Genomic DNA, 25956 nt, shown 5'->3' with positions numbered 1-25956 from the left:
TGATCATTGGGAATGAGATCAGAATGACTGCGAGGGACTTGATCCATAAATTAAATAATTAAATAGTTAGCCTAGCCAACAAAACTAAAACAATCCATATGTTCAAATCAAAAGGCCTGTTTAACATGACATCATTACCGCAGCCACATCCCGAGTCCCCGGTGCAGATACATTCAGAAATCAAAAGATGGTTTAGTATTTAGTTTAAAAGCTCTGATGAAGACCAAGAGAACAAGAAACCCAGAGAAAATAGCACCCCCCCCACCCAAAAAGACTTCTGTTTTCAAAGATGTAGCCTACGATGCAGTACTCATGATAATTTTAAGGAGAACTAAAACTACTTAGCCTACATTTGAACACAACTGCAGAAATTTCAGGCATCTTCCCAATTTAGTAGCCTAGTTTTGTTGTTTGGCTACTTGAAGAGAACTAGAGACTATCACTCGCAGCCCACCTCTTCCAATGCATTGTGGGAAAGTGTGCATCGACTAGATGAAGAGCCTAAATTAGTATAACATCCTGGCATTTAAACCATATGTCGCATACTGTTAAACATTCTATTTTTGTACAAGGAGAATGCGGCATGTGTGATTGCGTTGTTTCACGCTATTCGTTGATTTCAGTAGCGCATCCCCATGTCTAATTGATGAGCGGTTTTAAAAGCCAATATGAGTATGACATCCCTGCAATTAAAGTATACTCTAAATCAACGAATAGCTCTAAATTTTGCATACTATTAAACAAAACAAAAATCGACATACTCAAACGGCCTACTATTTAGGACGCAAGTATGGGTAATTCGGACATGGGCGTTAATAGGGCGTTGGGCCATCATAAGCCAGAACCACTTCAATGCGCCTTGGCAAGTGCCTGGAAGTGCCTGGAAGTCTATAGCAGGGATGCGACATCCTTCTTCCAAGATGTTTGGTGTTTTGTGGATGGTGGTGGAAAACGCCATCTCAGGCACCACTCCAGAATCTCCCAAGTGTTCAAATGGGTTGAGATCTGGTGACTGACACAAACACACACACACACTTTAAACCCTCCCGCTCTTTGAGACCCCTCTTTCAAAGTCACAGATCTCTTCTTCTAGCCATGGTAGCCAAAATAATGGGAAACTAGGCATTTTTCTACATGACCCTAAGCATGATGTGATGTTAATGGCTTAATTAACTCAGGAACCATACCTGTGCGGAAGCACCTGCTTTCAATATACTTTGTATCCCTCATTTACTCAAGTGTTTGCTTTATTTTGGAAGTTCCCTGCATCTTTGAGGGTTACACACCTAAATAGATGATCTAAATTGTCACCGAGCACTTACAACCTGCAGTGCAGAGTGATGCATTTCATTTGACGTTATTGATATAACATGGAGGGCTGTGGTTGGCTGGTTGTGAAAGAGCCACACATTCACTACTTAACGATTGAGGATAGATCAACTATTTATCTTGCCCTTAACTAGTATAGTTTGCAGCCTCATTGCATAGTAGCCACATTATGTGTCCTGTGGTATGGGAATGGGGAGAGGGGAAGGATTGCAATATTAATGCACTCAAGAATAAGCCCTATGATAAAATATCTCTGGAAAGAAAACAGTGGATGTTATGTGTTCGGCTAAGTCTCTGGTCAATGAAAGATCCCAACTGCTCTCTAGCCACTGGCCAAATTATAACTTAAACCAGGGCCGGCTCTAGCCTTTCATGCCAAATAGCGTACCCCTTTCCAAAGAGTGTGTCCCCCTGCGTCACAATGGGATTTGATGAGCTCTAGCTTCCATTGCTAGGGCTGTTGCTAGAACTTGCAAAATTCTGACCGGCCTATGTAACAAACCAAAGCGTCCGTTGCTATGCTGGTTGCTTGGCGCCAATTTACCATGTAGCATTCAGAGGACGCGGGCAGTTCTAGTTCGATTTCACCTCATAAGCGCTCGCTCAGTCCGCGCAAAATTATTACCTCAGAATCGCTCACCAACAACAGTGTTTCTGACCGTGACTACCTGCTGACTACCTTCTGCTTCAGAAGACTGAAAAGACAGGAAAGAGAACACTCTTTACCATATATCTGTCTTTATACAAGAAAATATTGTTAAATAGGAAAAAATTAGATTTATTTCAGATTGACATTGCTAACTACTTATTTACCTCAGCTTGTCTAGTCAGCAATCTAGCTAACGTTAGCTAAATAAAACAAAGTGTTATTGTATCTTTTTGTTTGAATGTAGCTTGCACTTTAATGGCATTAATGAGATGGGACCACTGATCTCGACATTGAAGCAACCTTCGTAGGAGGGCAGAGAAATTCACAATTCAGGGTAACATTAAGCAGTTAACTTCTATTAGATCACTGGAAGTATTTATGTACAACCATTTTTCAACAACCATTTTGTATGTATTATGTATCCCCATTAGCTGCTGCCAAAGCAGTAATATACATAATACAAATGTTTAACATTAAAATACATTTTACAACAGATTTCACAATACATTAAGTGTGTGCCCTCAGGCCTCTACTCTACTACAACACACAATCCAGGTGTAAAGTATGTCATGACAGTCCTGTGAGGATCACAATGGGTCAGATCATCTTGGCAATGCCTGACAATAACAACCTCCACTCAGAGGGGAGGAGGGAACTGGTGTGGGGGTTTTGACACCTCCACACCCTGTCGTAAATTAAGGAGAAAAGGGGGCTTTTTCTCCCCCTTTAGTATCAACCAAAGGAATGTCTTTATTCACAGACAGTTTTCCCTCTTAAACTCTAACACGGTCAAAAGTGAATACTGGAATAATATTCTTAACATAACAATGTGGGGAATGGTCAGTGGGGATTCATGGAAAACAAATGTAATATTGGTTTAAATTTTGTGATCTCATTAAAAACTGTATGGATGAAACACTAACTTGGAAAGTATATCCCCTTTATCTGTCAATTTTCCATCCAATACGCATATAATATGAAAAGTGATGAAAGTATTTTTTTTAAGAGAGGAATGTGATTTTAGGAGGTATAAGATAATCTCTCCCCTATAAACTGTGCATACGCAGGGAAACTTAAATCAGTTCTACCAAATTTCTATAAGCATGTTAAATGAGCAACCAGAGGGAAAAAAATTGTAGATCACCTTTACTCCACACACAGAGATGCACGTACAAAGCTCTCCCTCGCCCTCCATTTGGTCAATCCGACCACAACTCTATCCTCCTGATTCCTGCTTACAAGCATAAATTAAAGCAGGAAGCACCAGGGACTTTTTTTATAAAAAAGTGGTCAGATGAAGCAGATGCTAAACTACAGGACTGTTTTGCTATCACAGACTGTAACATGTTCCGGGATTCTTCCGATGGCATTGAGGAGTACACCACATCAGTCACTGGCTTTATCAATAAGTGCCTCGAGGACGTCGTCCCCACAGTGACTGTACGTACATACCCCAACCAGAAGCCATGGATTACAGGCAAAATTCGCACTGAGCTAAAGGGTAGAGCTGCCACTTTCAAGGTGCGGGACTCTAACCCGGAAGCTTACAAGAAATCCTGCTATGCGACGAACCATCAAAACGTCAATACAGGGCTAAGATTGAATCATACTACACCGGCTCCGACGCTCGTCTTATGTGGCAGGGCTTGCAAACTATTACAGATTACAAAGGGAAGCACAGCCGCAGGCTACCAATGACACGAGCCTACCAGACGTGCTAAATCACTTCTATGCTCGCTTTGAGGCAAGCAACACTGAGGCATGCATGAGAGCGTCAGCTGTTCCGGACGACTGTGTGATCACGCTCTCCGTAGCCGACGTGAGTAAGACCTTTAAACAGGTCAACATACGCAAGGCTGCGGCGCCAGACGGATTACCCGGACGTGTGCTCCGGGCATTTGCTGACCAACTGGCAGGTCTCTTCACTGACATTTTCAACATGTCCCCGATTGAGTCTGTAATACCAACATGTTTCAAGCAGACCATCATAGTCCCTGTGCCCAAGAACACAAAGGCAACCGGCCTAAATGACTACAGACTCGTAGCACTCACGTCCATAGCCATGAAGTGCTTTGAAAGGTTGATAATGGCTCACCTCAACACCATTATCCCAGAAACACTAGACCCACTCCAATTTGCATACCGCCCAAACAATCTCTATTGCACTCCACACTGCCCTATCCCACCTGGACAAAAGGAACACTTATGTGAGAATGCTATTCATTGACTACAGCTCAGCGTTCAACAGCATAGTACCCTCAAAGCTCATCACTAAGCTAAGGATCCTGGGACTAAACACCTCCCTCTGCAACTGGATCCTGGACTTCCTGACGGGCCACCCCCAGGTGGTGAGGGTAGGTAGCAACATCTGCCACGCTGATCCTCAACACTGGAGCTCCCCAGGGGTGCGTGCTAAGTCCCCTCCTGTACTCCCTGTTCACCCACAACTGCATGGCCAGGCACGACTCCAACACCATCCTTAAGTTTGTAGACGACACAACAGTGGTAGGCCTGATCAGCGACAACGAAGAGCCTATAGGGAGGAGGTCAGAGACCTGGTCGGGTGGTGCCAGAATAACAACCTATCCCTCAACGTAACCAAGACTAAGGAGATGATTGTGGACTACAGGAAAAGGAGAACTGAGCACGCCCCCATTCTCATCGAATGAACGGGGCTGTAGTGGAGCAGGTTGAGAGCTTCAAGTTCCTTGGTGTCCACATCAACAACAAACTAGAATGGTCCAAACACACCAAGACAGTCGTGAAGAGGGCACGACAAAGGCTATTCCCCCTCAAGAAACTAAAAAGATTTGGCATGGGTCCTGAGATCCTCAAAAGGTTCTACAGCTGCAACATCGAGAGCATCCCGACTGGTTGCATCACTGCCTGGTACGGCAATTGCTCGGCCTCTGACCGCAAGGCACTACAGAGGGTAGTGCGTACAGCCCAGTACATCACCGGGGCCAAGCTTCCTGCCATCCAGGACCTCTACACCAGGCGGTGTCAGAGGAAGGCCCTAAAAATTGTCAAAGACTCCAGCCACCCCAGTCATAGACTGTTCTCTCTATTACTGCATTGCAAGCGGTACCGGCGTGCCGAGTCTAGGACAAAATGGCTTCTCAACAGTTTTTACCCCCAAGCAATAAGACTCCTGAACAGGTAATCAAATGGCTACCCAGACTATTTGCATTGTGTGCCCCCCAACCCTTCTTTTTATGCTGCTGCTACTCTCCGTTTATCGTATATGCATAGTCACTTTAACTATACATTCATGCACATACTACCTCAATTGGGTAACCGGGCTATCTGCATTGTGTCCCGCCACCCACCACCCGCCAACCCCTCTTTTACGCTACTGCTACTCTCTGTTCATCATATATGCATAGTCACTTTAAACATATCTACATGTACATACTACCTCAATGAGCCTGACTAACCGGTGTCTGTATGTAGCTTCGCTGCTTTTATAGCCTCGCTACTGTATATAGCCTGTCTTTTTACTGTTGTTTTATTTCTTTACTTACCTAATATATTTTTTACACTATTGGTTAGAGCCTGTAAGTAAGCATTTCACTGTAAGGTCTACACCTGTTGTATTCGGCGCATGTGACAAATAAACTTTGATTTGAAGTGGGTAGCCACGCCCCGAGTGAGGTCGGAGAGCTGGTCAGACGGACGGAGCCGTCCCCTTTGGCCAGAGTGCATATAAAGCATTGGTAATGAAATTAACTTTAGACCAGGAAACATGAGGCGTTAGTTACATGTTTGAAATTGTTGAAACTTTGAACCTCAACATGAGGTGAAGAAATAAACTCACCTTCCTTTAGGCCAGAGAGACAAAGAGCTGCAGCTCATGTCCATAGTCGTCTAAATCCTGAACCCTGAATAATCAACATGAGGAGGAAGAGGCGACAAACTCCCCTCTCAGACAATCATTGGTACAGCTGATTAGCTGTTCGAGACAAATATCTCAACTCTTCAAACCATCCCATCCTACTACGAGTCTCAAATCACCGTACACTACTCTTATCACCCCACTGGAACCATCGGCACGGCAGGCTTATCTTCAAATAAGCAGCTTCAGGAGCGAATGGAAGGGTGTGAACTCTATAGTTCTGTTCAGGACTACACGACGGACAAAGACACACATACGTAAATACATGTGTGATTTCTTATTTCAAACGGGTGGCGGTTCATTTGCAAAGTATATGATTAATGGTAGAATAGTTATACAATGTGTCCATGATAAGTGTCCCTCTTTTTTCTCTGTCTCTCCATCTCTGTGTAATAAGCAGTCATATCTTGTCAGTCCACTAGGGACCTTTGTCTCATGTAAAGGGTGTATGTTTATTCTGTGTTATTATTTAGTTATTTAGTTATTTAGCTAGTAAATAAATAAATAAATCAATTGGTGTAGTAGGGCGGCAGGTAGTCTAGTGGTTAGAGCGTTGGGCCAGTAACTGGTTGCTGGATCGAATCCCGAGCTGACAAGGTAAAAATCTGTCATTCATCCCCTGAACAAGGCAGTTAAAACCACTGTTCCCCGGTAGGCCGTCATTGTAAATAAGAATTTGTTCTTAACCCGACTTGCCTAGTTAAATAAAGGTTAAATAAAAAAAATAAGAATAACAATTTTTTTAAATAGTACTGAATTATGAGTAGGCTGGGTTTTTTGCAGATGCATGAGGTTACGACTGTTCAGAATGATGATATGATAAGAGGTAATGATTAATAAGATGACGGTTTATCGATGTAATAGATATATACCTTATAGAGTTTAATTCGGGAGATGGTAACTCTTAACAACCTCTTCAGTGTTGCCCCAAATTCCTAATGAGTTAATTGTTACATGATTAATTTAAAATCGGGTAACAATTAAACATAGTTAGTTGATTAGATAAATAACAGTCATCAGATTAATGAATGTAAAGTCATGACAAGTATGTGTTTGTATGTGTGTGTTGGTACCTGTGTGTGACTTCACAGTCCTCGCTGTTCCATAAGGTGTATTTTTATCTGATTCTACTGCTTGTGTGAGTTACTTGATGTGGAATAGAGTTCCATGTAGTCATGGCTCTGTGTAGTACTGTGCGCCTCCCATAGTCTGTTCTGGACCTGCTGACTGTGAAGAGACCTCTGGTGGCATGTCTTGTGGGGCATGTATGGGTGTCTGAGCTGTGTGCTAGTAGTTTAAAAACAGACAGCTCGGTGCATTCAACATGCCAATACTTCTCATAAATACAAGTAGTGACTAAGTCAATCTCTCCTCTACTTTGAGCCATGAGAGATTGACGTGAATATTATTCATGTTAGCTAATTTAGCTAATTTCTAATTTAGATTTAGTTGAGGTTTAGGGTTTAGTGAATGATTTGTCCCAAATACAATGCTTTTAGTTTGAAATATTTAGGACTAACTTCCACTACATGGCCGAAAGTATGTGGAAGCTCCTTCAAATTTGTGGATTTGGCTATTTCAGCCACACCCGTTGCTGACAGGTGTATAAAGTCGAGCACAGAGCCATGAAATCTCCATAGACAAACATTGGCAATAGAATGGTCCGTACTGAAGAGCTCCGTGACTTTCAACCTGGCACCGTCATAGGATGCCACCTTTCCAACAAGTCAGTTCGTCTGATTTCTTCCCTGCTAGAGCTTCCCCAGTCAACTGTAAGTGCTGTTATTGTGAAGTGGAAACTTCTAGGAAAAACAACGGCTCAGCCGCGAAGTGGTAGGCCACACAAGCTCACAGAATGGGACTGTCGAGTGCTGAAGCGCGTAAAAATAGTCTGTCCTTGGTTGCAACACTCACTGCACAGAGCTCTAACCCCAATCAAACACCTTTGGGATGAATTGGAACATCGTCCATCATCAGTGCCGAACTCACTAATGCTCTTGTAGCTGAATGGAAGCAAGTCTCCGCAGCAATGTTCCAACATCTAATGGAAAGCCTTCCCAACTCAACGACCATACTTTTGGCAATGTAGTGTATTTCTTGCCACCCATTCTGTAACTGACTGCAGCTCTTTGTTAAGTGTTGCAGTGATTTCACTCGCTGTAGTAGCTGACATGTATAATGCTGAGTCATCCACATACAGACACACAAGCTTTACGCAGAGATATTATTTTTACAGAGATAAGGGGCATAGACAGCTGCCCTGGGGAATTCCTGATTCTACCTGGATTATGTTAGAGGCTACCACTAAAAAAAAAACCTCTGTGTTCTGTTAGACAGGTAACTCTCAATCCACAATATAGCAGGGGGTGAAAAGCCATAACATATACCTTTATACATACATATACATACTATGATCTATAATGTCAAAAGCCGCACTGAATTTWAAAAAAAACAGCTCTCACAATCTTTTTATTCTTTAACATCTAGCTAGTTGGGAGGACAACCTGAAGGTAATTCTCTTTTCACCCAACAGCAGCGTCCAGGCCTCCACTGAGTATTCGCCATTCATCTAGTGTACTGATGGGAGCTGCAGCTGTTGACTGAGGTAAACAAAGTACTGTGTATACAATTATTGCAAATTGATTGACTTAGTGTTGTTTGTCTATTGCTATTTTTGTATAACATACTTTGCATCAACTTTTGACTGGTACTGTACTTTTGTTTATAGGCACACGTAGCCTACATATCAATACATACACACAAACTATCTAGGTCAAATAGGGGAGAGGTGTTATGTTTTTCTTTAAACCAGGTTTGCTGTTTATTTGAGCAAAATGAGAAAGAACGGTTCCATGCAATAATGGATCTATATAATACTGTACGCTTTCTTGAATTTGTTCTGGATTTGGGTAATGTGAAAAGACCCCTGGTGACATGTCTGGTTGGAAAAGAGTGTGCGTCAGAGCTGTGTGTAAGTTGACTATGCAAACAATTTGGGATTTTCAACACATTGTTTCTTATAAAAAGTGATGCAGTCAGTCTCTCATCAACTCTTAGCCAAGAGAGACTGGCATGCATAGTATTTATATCAGCCCTCTAATTACAATTAAGAGCAAAACGTACCACTCCGTTTCTATGCCAGCTTCAGCTTAACTAGGTCTTTCCTTGCAGCACTGGATGACACGACTGGACAATAATCAAGAGAAGACTAAACTAGAGCCTGCAGAAATAGCTTTTTGGAGTGTGGTATCAAAAAAGCAGAGCATCTCTTTATTACGGACAGACCTCTCCCCATCTTTACAACCATTGAATCTATATGTTTTGACCATGACAGTTTAAGTTAACGCCAAGTAATTTAGTCTCCTCAAATTGTTCAACAGCCACACCAATTATTACCAGATTCAGCTGAGGTCTAGAACTTAAGGAATGATTTGTACCAAATACAATGCTCTTAGTTTTAGATATGTTCAGGACCAGTTTATTACTAGCCACCCATTCCAAAACAGACCTCAACTCTTTGTTAAGGGTTTCAGTGACTTCATTAGCTGTGGTAGCTCATGCGTATATGGTTGAATCATCAGCATACATGGACACATATGCTTTGTTTAATGCCAGTGGCAGGCCATTGGTAAAAATAGAAGAGGGCCTAGAGAGCTGCCCTGCAGTACACCCCACTTTACATGTTTGACAGAGAATCTTCCATTAAAGAAAACCCTTTTAATTATATTATATAGATAACTCTGAATCCACAATATGGCAGAGGTTGAAAAGCTATAACACACATTTCTTTCAACAACAGGTTATTGTCAATAATATCAAAGGCTTCACTGAAATCTAACAGTACAGCTCCCACAATCATCATTTTACCAATTTCTTTCAACCAATCATCAGTAATGTGTCAGCGCAGTACATGTTGAGTGCCCTTCTCTATAAGCATGCTGAAAGTCTTTTGTTAATTTGATTACAGAGAAATAGCATTGTATTTGGTCAAACCATTTTTTCTAACAGTTTGCTAAGAGCTGGCAGCAAGCTGATTGGTCTGCTGTTAGAACCAGTAAAGGCTGCTTTACCACTCTTGGGTAGCGGAATTACTTTGGCTTCCCTCCAGGCCTGAGGACAAAGACTTTCCTCTAGGCTCAGATTAAATATATGACAGATAGGAGTGCCTACAGTCAGCTACCATCCTCAGTAGCTTTCCATCTAAGTTGTCAATGCCAATACTTTTTCCACCTCTCGCACGCTAATTCAAACCTGCAATTCTTCTCTTTCATTATTAGTTTTTTATGCATGAATACGATGGCTCACTGTTCATTGGCATTTCCTGTATAAGTTTGCCAATTAAGTAATCATTTGGATGAAGGACGAGACCTATGAAACCTCGCTGCTCTTTCGCTCCTAGCTGGGGTCACAATATGTTAAGGTGAATATAAAAATGTCAGATAACTATTTGCATTTGCACTCAAAATAACCCAAAGCTAGTTTTAGGTTTCCTATCAATTATATTTTTCTCTTTGTCTTCCTAGGGTTACCTCGGTGGAAGCCAACAATCTTCTCCAGTTGGAGCAGTTGGACGGTCGACCACTGAAAGCCCTGACGCTCCCTACACTTTTGGTGAAGCCCATGGGACAAAGTATGTCAAAGCTAACCACTGGGTCACTGTAAGTAACCTCCACTGCCAGGTAGGTACTATTAAGGTGTATGACTCCAGTGGTCATGACACCACCCCAAACTCACCTCTCTCTTATCTTCTCCAGGGACCATCCCTTACCTCCCTCATAAACCCTGCTCACGTAAAAAAAAATTACAGACAGGTATGATTTCTTTATTCTCTGTCTGCCATTAGCATTATTGCATGTCTAATCGAACATTTAATTTAAATAAATCTGTAGAAATGTATTTTTTTTCTTATATACCTGATCTACCTGTAACCTATGCTTGTTTCACGTCTCTGTCTCCTCCCCGGTCTCCTTTAACTCTGCTCCTGTTCTCCAGGACCTAGGGTATTCTGCTTAACATCCAGACGTGGATCCACCGGATGTCCTCCATTACCAACCACCCTCCAACTTTTCATTACATACATTTTTTTCGCTGACATGGATAATTGAGTGACTGTCAGTGACTGACATAAGGGAAAAACTGCTGATGCACAACCTCCTTTGAAATTGCACCTGGTGTATTCCACTATTCTTACTCTCTATAGGAAGTTGAGTGCCTGACTGAGTACACCAAAAAATGCAAAACATAAAAAAGATTTTTGGGGGTTGGGGGACCCCTAGCGAACATTGGCCCTAAGCGACTGCCTATGTCGCTTATACCTTGAACCGGCACTGCCTCTAACAAAATCTTCCTCCAAAGGTTAGAAAGTCTAACAAAGCAGATAGCATGGTCACCAGATTAATGGAAAAGTACATAAACTACACGTCACACAATATATGTGAGTAGGTTATACAAAAGGGAAGATGCCAAGACCATATAGACCACAAAAGCCATCCCCTTCTACCTGAGGAAGTATTAGAACGTCAGGGTCTTCAGGGCCACATGAATCTCAGCTGCTACTATTCCAGGCCTGACGGCAGCAATTAAAGCTACTGTATTAACTATTGATTAGTGGTTTAAGCACCCTGCTCTCCCCCAAGGTCAGAGACCTGAAGTGGCATTATCCACATAGGCTGGTCCCAGATCTGCTTGTAACAATGACCATAAGAGTTGGTATGCAGCTACTTTATAGGCATGCAGCTACTTTAAAAGGCCAGACCAGGTAGGCTCTGATCTGAGAGGCCTGCCTTAATGCCCGAATCATGATTTATCACTCAGGCTGAGAGTTGTTCCCAACTGTGACCTGATGAGGAAAAACTTGATACACTATTGTTACAGTGATACAGCAAAATAGGAACCAGGAAATGAAATGATAACTTACAGTGTAGAGCTCGTTGAGGACCTTCATCAAGTCTTCCTGGAGCTGAAACGTTATCTCCTTACTCTGAAAAAGAGAAAAACAAAGAGCATATTCAATGTGAGACATCTGTCGACTTTGCAGTACAGTAACATATTCATACATGGAACAAACAAGCAGTGTCAGGAGTACAGTAGGGCACAGAGCTGGAACGAGGATATCAAACAGAGACACAGTTGCCCATAGAGACCATGACACAAGATTCACTCAATGCCATCAGACATGAGCCCACAATTGATCATTCTGATATTTTCAATACAGGGAAATAACAGTTGTGTGACTCATGCATGGTTAAAGCAGGGGTCTCAAACTGGCGTCCTGCAGACCAGATGTGTGGCCCCCGGGCAAAATTAGTTTCAAACCCCTGGGTTAAAGGCACTTTTACTACACACGCCACCTATTCTTTCACTATGTAACATACAAGTCACGGGGTGGGTTTATGCGATATATAATAAGATCTGACAAAGCATTTGGATATCCCTTTCAGCGTATATATTACCTGGGTGTTATCACACAGTCTTCCACTGCACTTAAAGTCTCCCACTAACCCACTTATCTGGACCCTAATCTTATTGTTGAGGCCTTTCCCAGCAACGGGGCCTCAGAGGGCTGTGACAATTTGATCTATCCCACCACCACTATCCAAATTGAGGGAGAGAGAGGGCTTAGATCTGATCTGGAGTTAGTAGGGGTAGTCACCTCTGTGCCCACCTTAACAGTCAGTCAAACTGGGTTAACAGAGAGGAGGACAGATCTTTCAATACACCAAACACCCAAACGCTGTGCCGCTTACCACATGAAAAATAAAGTTGGGTGGATTTGAACTTGATTCTCACTATACATATGAATCATACTGGGTGCCAGTAGTTGCATTTCAAAGGTACACATTTGTACAATAACAGTGTGTGTCATTTGAGAGAAGCACATATCTGATAGGAGAGGTCATGTCCAGGGTTACTGTAGTTCACATGGGGTTTCATATAGCCTTGTAATAGACATCTGTGGTTTCCTGTGGGCGTGACCAATGAGGAAGTGTCTCTGCTGAGGTCACCAACCTCACTGATCCAGGTGGATCCGTACACATCCTAGCTGGCAACTGCAGATACAGTCAATGATAATCCAATAGAAATTACGGACCACTGAGGAATTCCACAGGTCGAAGTAGTGAATCTCTAACCTGGCCGCCAGAACTGAATAATATGCATTATCCAACCCCTCTCGATGCTTGTTGTCATGCCATACATGTTTGGCGTGACAACGAACACAACAGGGGAGTTGGCTAATGCACCAAAGCCTTGATTAGGGTGAAAGGCTCTTAGTCAGATCATCATTTGATTGTTTGAAGGAGGAAGTCAGTACACAAACAAACACAGGTCCATCCCAGAAAGAGCTATAATCTAAATCCTGCTGACTGACTGACTCAGGTGGAAAAGGTAGTGCCAGTCCAGACATGTGGGCGTAAACCAGAGAGGATTAGTTCTCGTCGTTTGTGCGTTTGTGTGTGTGTTTGTGCATGCATGCGTAAGTAAGCAAATCAGCCAGTCTCCTCGGGCTGACCTAGTCAACACCTCCTGTCCTGGCCCTCACCTCCACCTACTCAGCCAGCTCTCTCTTTTACTTACCTATTCACACAGGCATCAGAAAAATAGACTTAGCCCTGTATAAATAGAACTAAGTCACCGAAGCTTAAGCTAGGGTGCTCTCACGCACATTTAGAGAATGGAGGGCAGGATCTATAGGCTGGTTGGGGCACTGAGTTTTGGGCCAGGTAGGTTGCTGAGGCTGCTGAAAGGAGGACGGCTCATAATAATGGCTGGAACGGAGTGAATGGAATCAAACACATGGAAACCATGGAAACCACGTGTTTGGCGTATTTGATACCTTTCCACTTATTCCGCTCCAGCCGTTCCCACGAGTCTGTCCTCCCCAATTAAGGTGCCACCAACCTCCTGTGCTAGGTTATGGACTGGTGAGATCGTTCCTCTTGCCCAAGTTTGTGATGCAGGCTGCAAATCTAAATAAATGAACAAGTCTATGTTGTTCATTCTCGGCCGAGAATAGCGCTTTAATGTTGTTGCTGTTATGTCCATAACTGTATTCATGAACATTATCAACAGCTGAATTGGGCTGCAAAGTGAGATCTTCACTGAAATTACTCGCACTTCCTCTCCTGGGAAGAGCCATTAGAAGCCTCCGTTCAGAGAAGAGGACCTCAGTCAACTTGTTAGATCTAACGCTTGTTAGCCCTTTCCCATTGAGAGAACTGGGAAGCGGTCCAGTGGTCAATGAAAAGGCCTCTCAGGAGAGCTTGGGCACGGATCCGACAGCTCATCCATTTCCTGGCTCTGCAGATGCCCCAGTTATGTGACCTGGGCAGGGCCTCTGACAGGAAGCAGACACCTCAGCCACTCCACTGGCCACTGAAGACACAGTAAATCAGAGAGGAACATCTGAAGTACAAACCATTCACTTATGAAGTGAACGTTTATTATAATAAGGGTTAAAAAGGAGAAAATCGGACCTCTCCGAAATAAAAATGGATGGCCCTCCCTTCAGCAAAATATATTTTACCTAAACCTACTGAATGCTTGAAAATTATTTTTCAATTTCAGTGAATTTGAAAAAGCATGACCCTCCCCCATTTTCCTCCAGGTACCCATTATGTAAATGTAAATCCATCCTTTAATGATTCATTATAACTGTAAAAAATTTGCCTCGGAATCGTGATCACTCTCGGCCTGTACTTTTTGTAACCTATGGGCCCACGACTGTTATGATTCAATTTAAAAGGGTAGGAAGCATGAGTTTTTAGTCAAAGTAACAGTGTGGTCAAAGACTTAGTAACTTAGTTGTAGTCATGATCTGGTTACCTATAACTACAAACATAGTTATGTTTTTGCATTTTCAGATATTTATTAACTTATTTCCAGATATCTTCGGAACTACCCACAAGGCTCTATTTCTTAACATCATGTGGAGAACCAGTGCTACCTACTGTAGCTAGTTCCAGCTGGCTAACATTAGCTACTAGCTATGCTAGCATGTAATTACATTCCAAACCAAGTGTTGACGTTGATGAGCTACTATGTGCATTGACAAAGAAGAAACCATATACAGTTGAAGTCGGAAGTCTACACCTTAGCCAAACACATTTAAACTCAGTTTTTCACAATTCCTGACATTTAATCCTAGTAAAAATGCCCTGTTTTAGGTCAGTTAGGATCACCACTTTATTTTAAGAATGTGAAATGTCAGAATAATAGTAGAGAGAATGATTTATTTCAGCTTTTATTTCTTTCATCACATTCCCAGTGGGTCAGAAGTTTACATACACTCAATTAGTATTTGGTAGGATTGCCTTTAAATAGTTTAACTTGGGTCAAACGGTTCAGGTAGCCTTCCACAAGCTTCCCACAATAAGTTGGGTGAATTTTGGCCCATTCCTCCTGACAGAGCTGGTGTAACTGAGTCAGGTTTGTAGGCATCCTTGCGTACACATGCTTTTTCAGTTTTGCACACACATTTTCTATAGGATTGAGGTCAGGGCTTTGTGATGCCACTCCAATAACTTGACTTTGTTGTCCTTAAGCAATTTTGCCACAAATTTGGAAGTATGCTTGGGGTCATTGTTCATTTGGAAGACCTATTTGCGACTAAGCTTTAACTTCCTGGCTGATGTCTTGAGATGTTGCTTCAATATATCCACATAATTTTCCTGCCTCATGATGCCATCTATTTTGTGAAGTGCACCAGTCCCTACTGCAACAAAGCACCTCCACAACATGATGCTGCCACCCCCGTGCTTCACGGTTGGGATGGTGTTCTTCGGCTTGCAAGCCTCCCCCTTTTTCCTCCAAACATAACGATGGTCATTATGGCCAAACAGTTCTATTTTTGTTTCATCAGACCAGAGGACATTTCTCCAAAAAGTACAATCTTTGTCCCCATGTGCAGTCTTTATGGCAGTTTTGGAGCAGTGACTTCTTCCTTGCTGAGCAGCCTTTATGTCGATATAGGACTCGTTTTACTGTGGATATAGATACTTTTGTACCCGTTTCCTCCAGCATCTTCACAAGGTAATTTGCTGTTGTTCTGGGCTTGATTTGCACTTTTCGCACCAAAGTATGTTCATCTCTAGGAGACAGAACGCGTCTCCTTCCTGAGTGGTATGACGGCTGCGTGGTCCCATGGTGTTTATACTTTGTTTGTACAGATGAACTTGGTACCTTCGGGCGTTTGGAAATTGCTCCCAAGGATGAACCAGACTTGTAGAGGTCTACAAACCTTTTTCTGAGGTCTTGGCTGATTTCTTTTGATTTTCCCATGATGTCAAGCAAAGGAGGCACTGAGTTTGAAGGTAGGCCTTGAAATACATCCACAGGTACACCTCCAATTGACTCAAAGTATGTCAATTTGCCTATCAGAAGCTTCTAAAGCCATGACATCCTTTTCTGGAATTTTCCAAGCTGTTTAAAAGGCACAGACAACAGTGTATGTAAACTTCTGACCCACTGGAATTGTGATAGAGTGAATTATAAGTGATATAATCTGTCTGTAAACAATTGTTAGAAAAATTACTTGTGTCATGCAAAGTGTCCTAACCGACTTGCCAAAACTATAGTTTGTTAACAAGAAATTTGTGGAGTGGTTGAAAAATGAGTTTTAATGACTCCAACCTAAGTGTATGTAAACTTCCGACTTCAACTGTAAGTCAATGGGAAAAACTGCAACTCCTCTTCTCCCGTGCGTTTGATAGTTGTAGTAAAGTGAGCGAGTTAGTGTTGTAGTAGTTTTCTGTGGCTTGTAGCTAGTGCAGTAATACCCACATGGTGCAGTAATACCCACAAGGATGGGGTTACGACTCATTTGTTACGAATCAAAAATGAGAAGCAAGCTTTAAAGTCGGAACAGTTTGTCAGGTTGAATCGACGGACCTCTATTTCCTACCGACCTACCGGTACATCAAGAGTGTCAGCAGTGATGGAGATAAAATAGGTAAAGTCAATGTGGATTTACATCAAAACGCTATTCTATTAGCTAGCCGACTAACTCAAATGGCCTCACTCTTCTTTGACTTTGGTAGTCAACCGGTAAGTCTCCGCTCTCTCTACTTTATATCTGATGGATCTTTTTGTTGCGTTCTGTGGATTCCTGCCTATGCTAGACTAGTTCTCTGGCTTACTACTTAGCTATGTCGACAGTGGTGGTTGGCTAGCTAGGCTAGTTAGCTGGCTAGGCTAGCTAGCAGGTTAAAATAACCAACTTTACAGGTAAAATTATTTGATAACTGGTAGATGAAGTTAAGTATTTCCAAAACTTTGGTTTACTTTTATGTAGCTGTATGCTAGGTGTGGATAACAACTGGCTGACTCACACCGAGCTAACGTAATGTTAGCAGGCTAGCAACATTGCAATCTATAACTTCAAATTAAACCAAATAATTTGCGCTCATGACTACTTGCTTCAATACAATTTTCAGCCAACTTACAAGCAAATACTTTATGAATTTATTGTAAGTTGGCTGAAAATTGTATTGAAACAAGTAGTCATGAACGCAAACGATTTGGTTTAATTAGAAATTATACATCGCAATGTTGCTAGCCATCTAGCCTGCTAACATTATGTTAGCCTGCGTGAGTCAGACAGTTTAATATGAAGTTATACATTTGAAGTTATTTCTGTTGCAGTTTACAATATGGGGAATAATAGACTGGCTTCTCAGGTCCTCCATATTAAGTCACATCCCGCAAATGTTTTTTCCGGGATGACTTCGACATTCTTCAGAATTCTGATCAGTTTTAAATAAAAACTCGAAAAATGGAAAAGTGAGGTGTAACTTTGCATTGGGACTTTTGATGTTTTTTCTAATGTAAATCCATGTGTTACACGTGGTTATGTTTATTCTACCTACCTTTAAAGGCTATGCCCTCTAATTTGAAAGACCAATGCAGCAGTTTTCATGCAAATATCAAGGACGGTCTTGGAGTGGTCTGAGTGAGGGGCCTAACAGAGAGCCTAATGGGATTGATCAGTAACTTAAAAACTAGCTGCTATTGTTATTGATCGATTACATTACACCGCCTGGTGTTGTCACCATGCAGGCCCAAACTTCATCCCATCAAAACACGCTGAAATTTCAGGCAGCCTTCTCAAACAGCTCTTACATTAAAAGTGCATTATCAGCATTTTCACAATTTCAGTATTATTCCCACCTCAGTGTGGAAATACAAACTACTGTTCAAAAGTTTGATGTCACTTAGACATTTCCTTGTTTTCCATGAAAACATACATGAAATGAGTTACAAAATATAGTCAAGCAGTTGACAAGGTTATAAATAATGATTTTTAATTGAAATAATTGTGTCCTTTGCTTTCGTCAAAGAATCCTCCATTTGCAGCAATTACAGCCTTGCAGACCTTTGGCATTCTAGTCATCAATTTGTTGAGGTAATCTGAAGAGATATCACCCCATGCTTCCTGAAGCACCTCCCCCAAGTTGGATTGGCACTTTTTTACGTACCATACAGTCAAGCTGCTCCCACAACAGCTCAATAGGGTTGAGATCCAGTGACTATAATGGAGTGGCCAGCACAGACAGAATACCAGCTGACTGCTTCTTCCCTAAATAGTTATTGCATAGTTTGGAGCTGTCCTTTGGGTCATTGTCCTGTTGTAGGAAGAAATTGGCTCCAATTAAGCGCCGTCCACAGGGTATGGCATGGCGTTGCAAAATGGAGTGATAGCCTTCCTTCTTCAAGATCCCCTTTACCCTGTACATATCTACCACTTTACAACCACCAAAGCAACCCCAGACCATTACATTGCCTCCACCACGCTTGACAAATGGCGTCAAGCACTCCTCCAGCATCTTTTCATTTTTTCTGCGTCTCACGAATGTTCTTCTTTGTGATCCAAACACATGGACAGACAAATCTTAGTTTGATAACACTTTTTTCCAATCTTCCTCGGTATTCTTTTGCTCATCTTAATCTTTTATTTTTATTGGCCAGTTTGCGCTGTTTTGTCAAGGGACTCACACCGTGTTGTATGAGATCTTCAGTTTCTTGGCAATTTCTCACATGGAATGGACTTCATTTCTCAGAACATGAATAGACTGACGAGTTTTAGAAGAAATGTATTTGTTTCTGGCCATTTTGAGCCTGTATTCGAACCCACAAATGCTGATGCTCCAGATACTCAACTAGTCTAAAGAAGGCCAGTTGTATTTGTTCTTTAAATCAGAACAACAGTTTTCAGCTGTGCTAACATAATTGCAAAAGGGTTTTCTAAGTTTTTATTTATTTATTGTACCTTTATTTAACTAGGCAAGTCAGTTAAGAACAAATTCTTATTTTCAATGACTGCCTTGTTCAGGGGCAGAACGACAGATTTGTACCTTGTCAGCTCGGGGATTCAATCTTGCAACCTTTCGGTTACTAGTCCAATGCTCTTACCACTAGGCTACGCTGCCGCCCCATGATCAATCAGCATTTTAAAATGATAAACTTGGATTAGCTAACAACGTGCCATTGGAACACAGGAGTGATGGTTGCTGATAATGGGTTTCTGTACAGCTATGTAGAGATTCCATTAAAAATGTTTTGGGGGAAATCAGCCACTTCCAGCTACAATAGTCATTTACTACATTAACAATGTCTACACTATATTTCTGATCAATTTGATGTTATGTTATTGGACAAAAAATGTGCATTTCTTTCAAAAACAAGGACATTTCTAAGTGACCCCAAACCTTTGAACGGTAGTGTATATAAAACACATGAACATCATGTTTTTGACTGCACTAGGCCTTTAAAAGGGGAATGCCAACTGGGGATTTTCCAATACGGATAATTATCCCACACGATTAAATCGGGGAGGGGACTATTCATCCGTACGTTCGTTCATACTTACTTTTGTACGTTATTCACACGTGATATCTCAGAAAGCTCAGACCCACTTAACCAAGTTTCGTAAAAATGTGGCCGAATGATGCGTCTTACCATAGAGATCCAGCATTTACATAATTACACTGATTGGACCAAGTTAGACGCTGCATCATTTGCGGGGGACGACATGTTTACTGTTGCCAAGTTTATTAGAGGACTAGCACAAATGGGCTTCCCCTTTAAGTGTACTGTTTATGAGTGACGCTAACCACATCTGAGAGAGAAGACTGGGAGAGACTGGAATCCACTAAGCCATGTGTGGGGGGGCATGGATTTCACGTTGCCTCCAACATCAATCCGGCCCCAGAGAGGGACCGTACTCCTATGGTCCATGTCTGGTGGGTGGTGCACCAGGGGCATGACTGCTCCATATGGCAGAACTCTAGTGAGAGCCTACACAAATCATATTGGCTACTATACAGTCAGCTCAAAAATGATTGCCACCCATAAAGATGAGCAAAAAAGACAGTATAAAATAAATACAAATACTGAGCTATATTGTATGCCCACCCCAAAAAATGTAATATTATTTTATACTAGTACAATTGCTCAAAGAGACTTTGTTTAACAAGTCATTATTATTTTTCTTAAAAAGAATGGGTCAAAACTATTGCCACCCCCGTTTTCAATACTCCGGCACCCTCCCCTTCAAAAGGATAATGGCACTGAGCATTTTTGTTAAATGTTTTATATTGACTGGAGACCACATTGGGAGAGATCTTAGACCATGCCTCCATGCAGTGTCTTTCCAGATCCTTGATATTCTTTGTCTGTGCTTATAGACTACCCTTCAATTCAAACCACAGGAGACAGATAGCCATTGCAAAATGTTTAATTTTTTTGGTAAATTAACCATTTATTTGTGTAGATTTTACCCTTGAGTAAGGCACTTAACCCCAATTTGCTCCAGGGGTGCCGTACTACTATTGCTGACCCTATAAAACAACACATTTCACTGCACCTCTCTGGTGAAGGTGACAATAAAACAGGTATATTTTTTTTGTCTTGCTGAAAGATCCACTTTAGTATAAGATCCACTTCTTATACGAAGAATCCAAGTTTCAGCCTCCTGGCAGAAGCAACCAGGTTCTTGGCTAAAACGTCCTGGTACTGGGCAATTTTCTTAGTTTAAAAATACTAATTTCCCCCTTTTTTTGTTGCATACAATATAGCTCAGTATTTGTATTATTTATTGTATGCAGTCTTTTTTTCTCATCTTTATCAAGGGTGCCAATAATTGTTGACCTGATTGTACTATACAGAAGCAGCCCAGGAAGGTAGTCTAGTAATGGACTCCACCAAGCCAGGCAGTAAACTGTCAAGCTCTAATCCAAATGAAGTGTTAAAACACATTGCATTCCGCTTGATCAAATGCCAAGACCAATTCAGTAGTACCTGGTGCTGTTTCATGTTTCCCTCACCCTCCTTCGTACCTACCACTGTAGCGAATCAATTTGCAATGTAGGAACTAGATTAACTAATACCTTCCTTCCGCCATACAGCTAAGGCTTTCAAGCCTTGGGTTCTCACAGTTCCACCAGAATGTGGCCTCCATAAATAAAAAATGACTGAGTAAAACAAAGAACCAGTTGTATGAATGATGAAGAGAATACATGTGATAAGACCTGCCCGACAATCAATGGACTGCGTGACAAGACTCGTATTTAGAGGTTTCGCCATCGAACAAAGACACAATTCGAGGTAAGCTGTGACTTTCAATAACAACGGTAAAACATGAGCGCCCGCAGCACAGAGAGCTCAGACCCACTACTCATAAATAAAACAACTACTGCCGAAGGCATGAACACAAATCAACGGACTATTTTCAAAGGTCCACCATGCTGAAGCCTGATAGGATATGTCATTTAAGGTCCTATACTGATTCAACTCATAACTTTAAAAAGTTAGAAAACATAAGAATTTGGAAATATAAAAACACTGCTCTTTGATGTCAGGATGACAAAACAGCATCTGTCTCGAGTTAAAACAAGACAACCTGTACTGAGTGTGTTGTAACTGGGGGGCCTCCCCTGGTGTTTGTCTATCATTACTGGAGCTCAGCGGAGATCAAAGACAATGGGATGTACTAATTAGAGGGCAGGGGTGTCTCTGCTCCTCTGTGACAGACTGCACCCCACTAGGGGGATGCCGTTTGGTTTGGCCCCTGGCTGCCAAACGTCACTATACGAGCCAGAGGGGAGACACAAACACACACGCACGCACACAGTCACTGAAGACTTACTGTAACTGGAGGTCGTTGCCTGTTGTGCTCAAGGCCAACCAACAACAAATTGGTGGAGCAATAAGGAGAGTTGGTACATGACGGGAAACATGAACTGTGTGTAATGTCAATGCAAACCTCTTTATATGAGGGATGCTATGAACTAAACGTCATACATTATATAGTCTTGATCGAAACACCTAAAAATGAATACATATCATTGGTAACACATTGACGAGTTTACTGATGTTTAAAATGACAGACTACTAATGTGGATTGAGTCGGGGGGAGAAAGAAACATCTGACAAACCACTTCGCTCCAGCTTCACATCTGGCCCATTAGTAAACCAGGAGCCTCTAACTGCTATCAAAGGGAAATTACTGCCTTAACTTCCTGTGTGTGTTGCAGTTGTTCGAGCAGAGGGTGGGGGTGGGGTGCAGAGCAGACCACTCCTCTGTACAAGCCAGATGAAACCACCAACATCAAGAGACAATGATCACTTTAAGATGAATAAAATAACTATTTTTTCTGTCTCCATCTAGCAGACGAATCTAAAGAACCCGCAGCAAAAGAGAGAGAAAAAGCCAAAAACGTTGACGCAAAGCACCCCACTGAAACAGGCTCTGGTTTGTCATTTTCGGGACTGTGGTCGGTTCATGTGACTCCTAGTGCATAGGAGAGCTCATAATCTGGTAGGGAGCGGTCCGAGTGAAACAGGCGGCGGCAGCATTAACAGGGTTTCGGTCACGAGGCGACCGACTTCGGATGGGAGGGTTAGATAGGGCGTTTAGTCTTATGATCAGGGCTGTGTAGAGAAGAGGGTTCTTCTCTCTCAGCATAGAAGTTCACAGAACTAAACCACAACCCAATAAATGACCTGCTATCAAGATGACCTCAAACACAACTTGTAATGTAATACGTTAAACCTACATTCAGCCAGACATCAAATCTGAGTACAGTCCAGTGCCTGGTTTATTTAAAAAGGGCAATCAGCAGTTGCTACATGTATTGTTGGACTTATAAATGAATGATATATATCCATTGATTCTTGAAGAATATAACTTATAAATGCCTCATGAGCTTAGTTCAACTGTCACACTCCACGAGAACCCAAAATATAAACTTTCTTACTCCAATGTTTGTAAACAAAGCCAATGTAAACAAACACTATATAGCCTCAAAACATAGATAAAACTGTAATTTTTGTATTATGGATGATCAGTCAGTGCATCCATAGCTCTGCCCATGAATTTGAGAGGGGTTACATTTCTCTAGCCCCATCCCTCAGCTTTTTACCAAAACAAGAGCAGGGAGTCTGTTTTGTTATTATTTTAACTGCCGATCGCCGCTTTAAGGCTGTAGGATGATAGACGTATCATTAGCAGCAGGGCCCAGAGTTTTTTCCTGACTATGTGAATGAGCCAAGGATTTATCCAATATAACGAGGTACCAGAGTTTTCCCTGATCAATTCAAGACAAGGAACGACTTCCGTCAGATCAGTGGGATCTCACCTCGTCTGAGCTCTTACCTCTACAGAAGAGCTTACCTTTTTGAGCAGGCGTGTGGAGTCCTCGCTGATCTGCATGAAGCGCATGATGACGTTGTTCAGGTAGATGTCACTGAGGGTGGCGTGATCCTTGCTCTCCCTCCTCACCTGGTTCAGCAGCAGGTACCAGCAGTTGACCGGTGACAGCAGGTTCTGGTCCTTCCTATAGGGGGACACAGCAAGGCAGCACTATCAATCAACTGGGTTGTATTCCTTAGACACCAAAACATATGAAAACAGACCAAAACGGGGATGGACTAAACTGCTCATTGACATTTTTCGTTGCAAAACGTTTTGCTACGGAGTGCCCTAATGAATATGGCTGACCTCCTTACAGAAACAGCTTCCCCTGACTGCTCAGGTTCATTCATACAAAGCGTCTGCGCCAACAAGCGTCTGCGTTGCCAAGGGCTAAAATAGAAGTCGTTCCTATTTCTGACGCAGATCGCGCTGAAAGTCCTGCCTCTCCACACTCCTCATTGGTTTATAGAAGCAGGTACCCACGTGGGTGATTGAAAGACGAACTGTTTTTCCGGTAGTCGTGGTAATACTATGAAAGTGTACATGCGATCACCATATAAGTTCAAAGATGAAAAAGCCTGGAAGGAGGAGAGATGACTAGAAACGATTTGGTTGGCCGTTTTATGTGTGGATTAATTTGTCGGAGTAGAGGACCTTGTGATTTCAGGTAAAATAACAACTCAATGTTTATATCCCAGGACAAATTAGCTAGCAACAGCAAGCTAGCTAAATAGGACAAATTAGCTAGCAAGTACAAGCTAACTAGCTAAATTGCCATACATGTTTAATGCTTTGAGACCTGTCCCCAAATTAATGTCATTGGTTCAAAGTTTGTTTAGATATTTTAACCTGCGTGTCGTGATCGCGTTTGGTGTAGGGGGACAAAATAAATGTATGCACGATGGCGCACGCGCGCAGACGGTTTGGGTTCCGTGTAACTTATTCATGATACATATCACTGCTAATCACACAGAGAGAGAAACAAGAGACAGGCACAAGGAGAGGCGGGGACATGTAGGGATGTATTCTTGCTCCCTGAGAGACAGAGTGAGCGAGTATGCCTGTGCGCACATGTATGTGCGTGTGCATGCGTGTGTCCTCGCCTGGCTGTCTTTGCAATCTGTGCTTAGAGATCAAGGTCTCACCTACCTGACAGGTTTATCCTGTCTGCCTAACTGTCCTCATCTAGCGAGATGTTTTAAGACTTCCTAAAGTGGATCAAGTCCCTTCATAAAAGTAATAGCTAGTAGGGATGTTTCTTCCACAGCCCTCCCCTGGTGATGAATGCCCTATATAATAGCATGCACTCTATATAATCAGCACCGAGTGCATACTGCGCCTGAAGGAGAGTTTGTATCAACGACATTTCTGGGGCATAGCCGGAGGAGCGATGTTCTGAGTGGACCGGACTTCTCGCAACAGGGGAGAGCGCCCTCCACAAGTAAGCTGAGGAGACTCGAGACTTCCTTGTAAGATCATTTGTTAGAGAAGGTACTTTACATGTAGTAAAGTTTTGGAATAGTGCATTACAAGAGACAAGACAGGAAGAGAGGCGTTTCCCCTCTAGTGCGCCTGCCTGTCCGCATACTGCGGGATATAGTCCAGGCCTGAGAGAGAGCGAGAGAGACAGACACAGAGTGAGCCACGGCTGTGCATAAGCAGCGGCCTGCAGCAGGCTGACTCCGTTGAATCTAAAACATTCCTCCTGCTATGGAGCTAGCCAAGGGAAGGCAGGAGGCCAGAAGAGAGGCCAGGGCCTGAGGCTTTAGGGCCAGCAGGGAGGAACCATATGGAAGCTCTCCTCTAGAACTCTGGAAGGGCTTCCCCCCGAATGTCAGTCAGACAGGCAAGCACACCAGCATTTGTCAACGCAACAGGTGAAACTTTGTACATTGGCCCTGGCCCACGACCCATGCTGCAGCCCTTAACTACATAACTCTATGATGATAGCTGCTGGAAGAGCAGATGTTTTTCTCCTGACAGACAGTGGACAAAACATTCCGGACCACAGACCTGAAACATTGTCTCTCCCTCTCTTGGAAAACAGGAAATGGTGCATGTGACAAAAGACAGGACTGGAAATGAAAAACATCCCGGCTAAACGCAAGACCATTTTTCATAGACGATGTAAAATAAGGAATAATCCAATTTAGCTAAAAGTGGCTAAAAGTGGCAACATATACAGACCTGCATTCAGAGGGAAGTTACCAAGAAGAAACAGTTACAGTGACTTCAGAAAGTATTCACAAAGTATTCACACCCCTTGACTTCTTCCACATTTTGCTGTGTTACAAAGTGGGACTAAAATAGATTCAATTATTATTAATATAATAAGATTTTTTGTGTGGAGGATCTACACAAAGTACTTTAATGTCAAAACGTAAGATTTTTTTT

General features: G+C 42.3%; 1 protein-coding gene across 4 annotated transcripts in view; it reads right to left on the bottom strand.

Moving 5' to 3' along the window:
* Positions 1–25956, bottom strand: part of srgap1a (SLIT-ROBO Rho GTPase activating protein 1a) — a 167571-nt gene that overhangs the window by 63191 nt on the left and 78424 nt on the right. For all 4 annotated transcript variants that reach the window (XM_023970968.2, XM_023970963.2, XM_023970964.2 and 1 more), the window contains 2 exons: positions 23542–23704; positions 11791–11853 (listed from right to left, as the gene is read on the bottom strand). In XM_023970968.2, coding sequence (XP_023826736.1) covers positions 11791–11853; positions 23542–23704 — 226 coding nt within the window. The remainder of the gene's footprint in view (positions 1–11790; positions 11854–23541; positions 23705–25956) is intronic.

Source organism: Salvelinus sp. IW2-2015, linkage group LG26, assembly GCF_002910315.2.
Source record: "Salvelinus sp. IW2-2015 linkage group LG26, ASM291031v2, whole genome shotgun sequence".
NCBI classification, from domain to species: domain Eukaryota; kingdom Metazoa; phylum Chordata; class Actinopteri; order Salmoniformes; family Salmonidae; genus Salvelinus; species Salvelinus sp. IW2-2015.
Note: the sequence above shows the minus strand (reverse complement) of the source record. Positions and strands in the feature narration are given on the sequence as shown.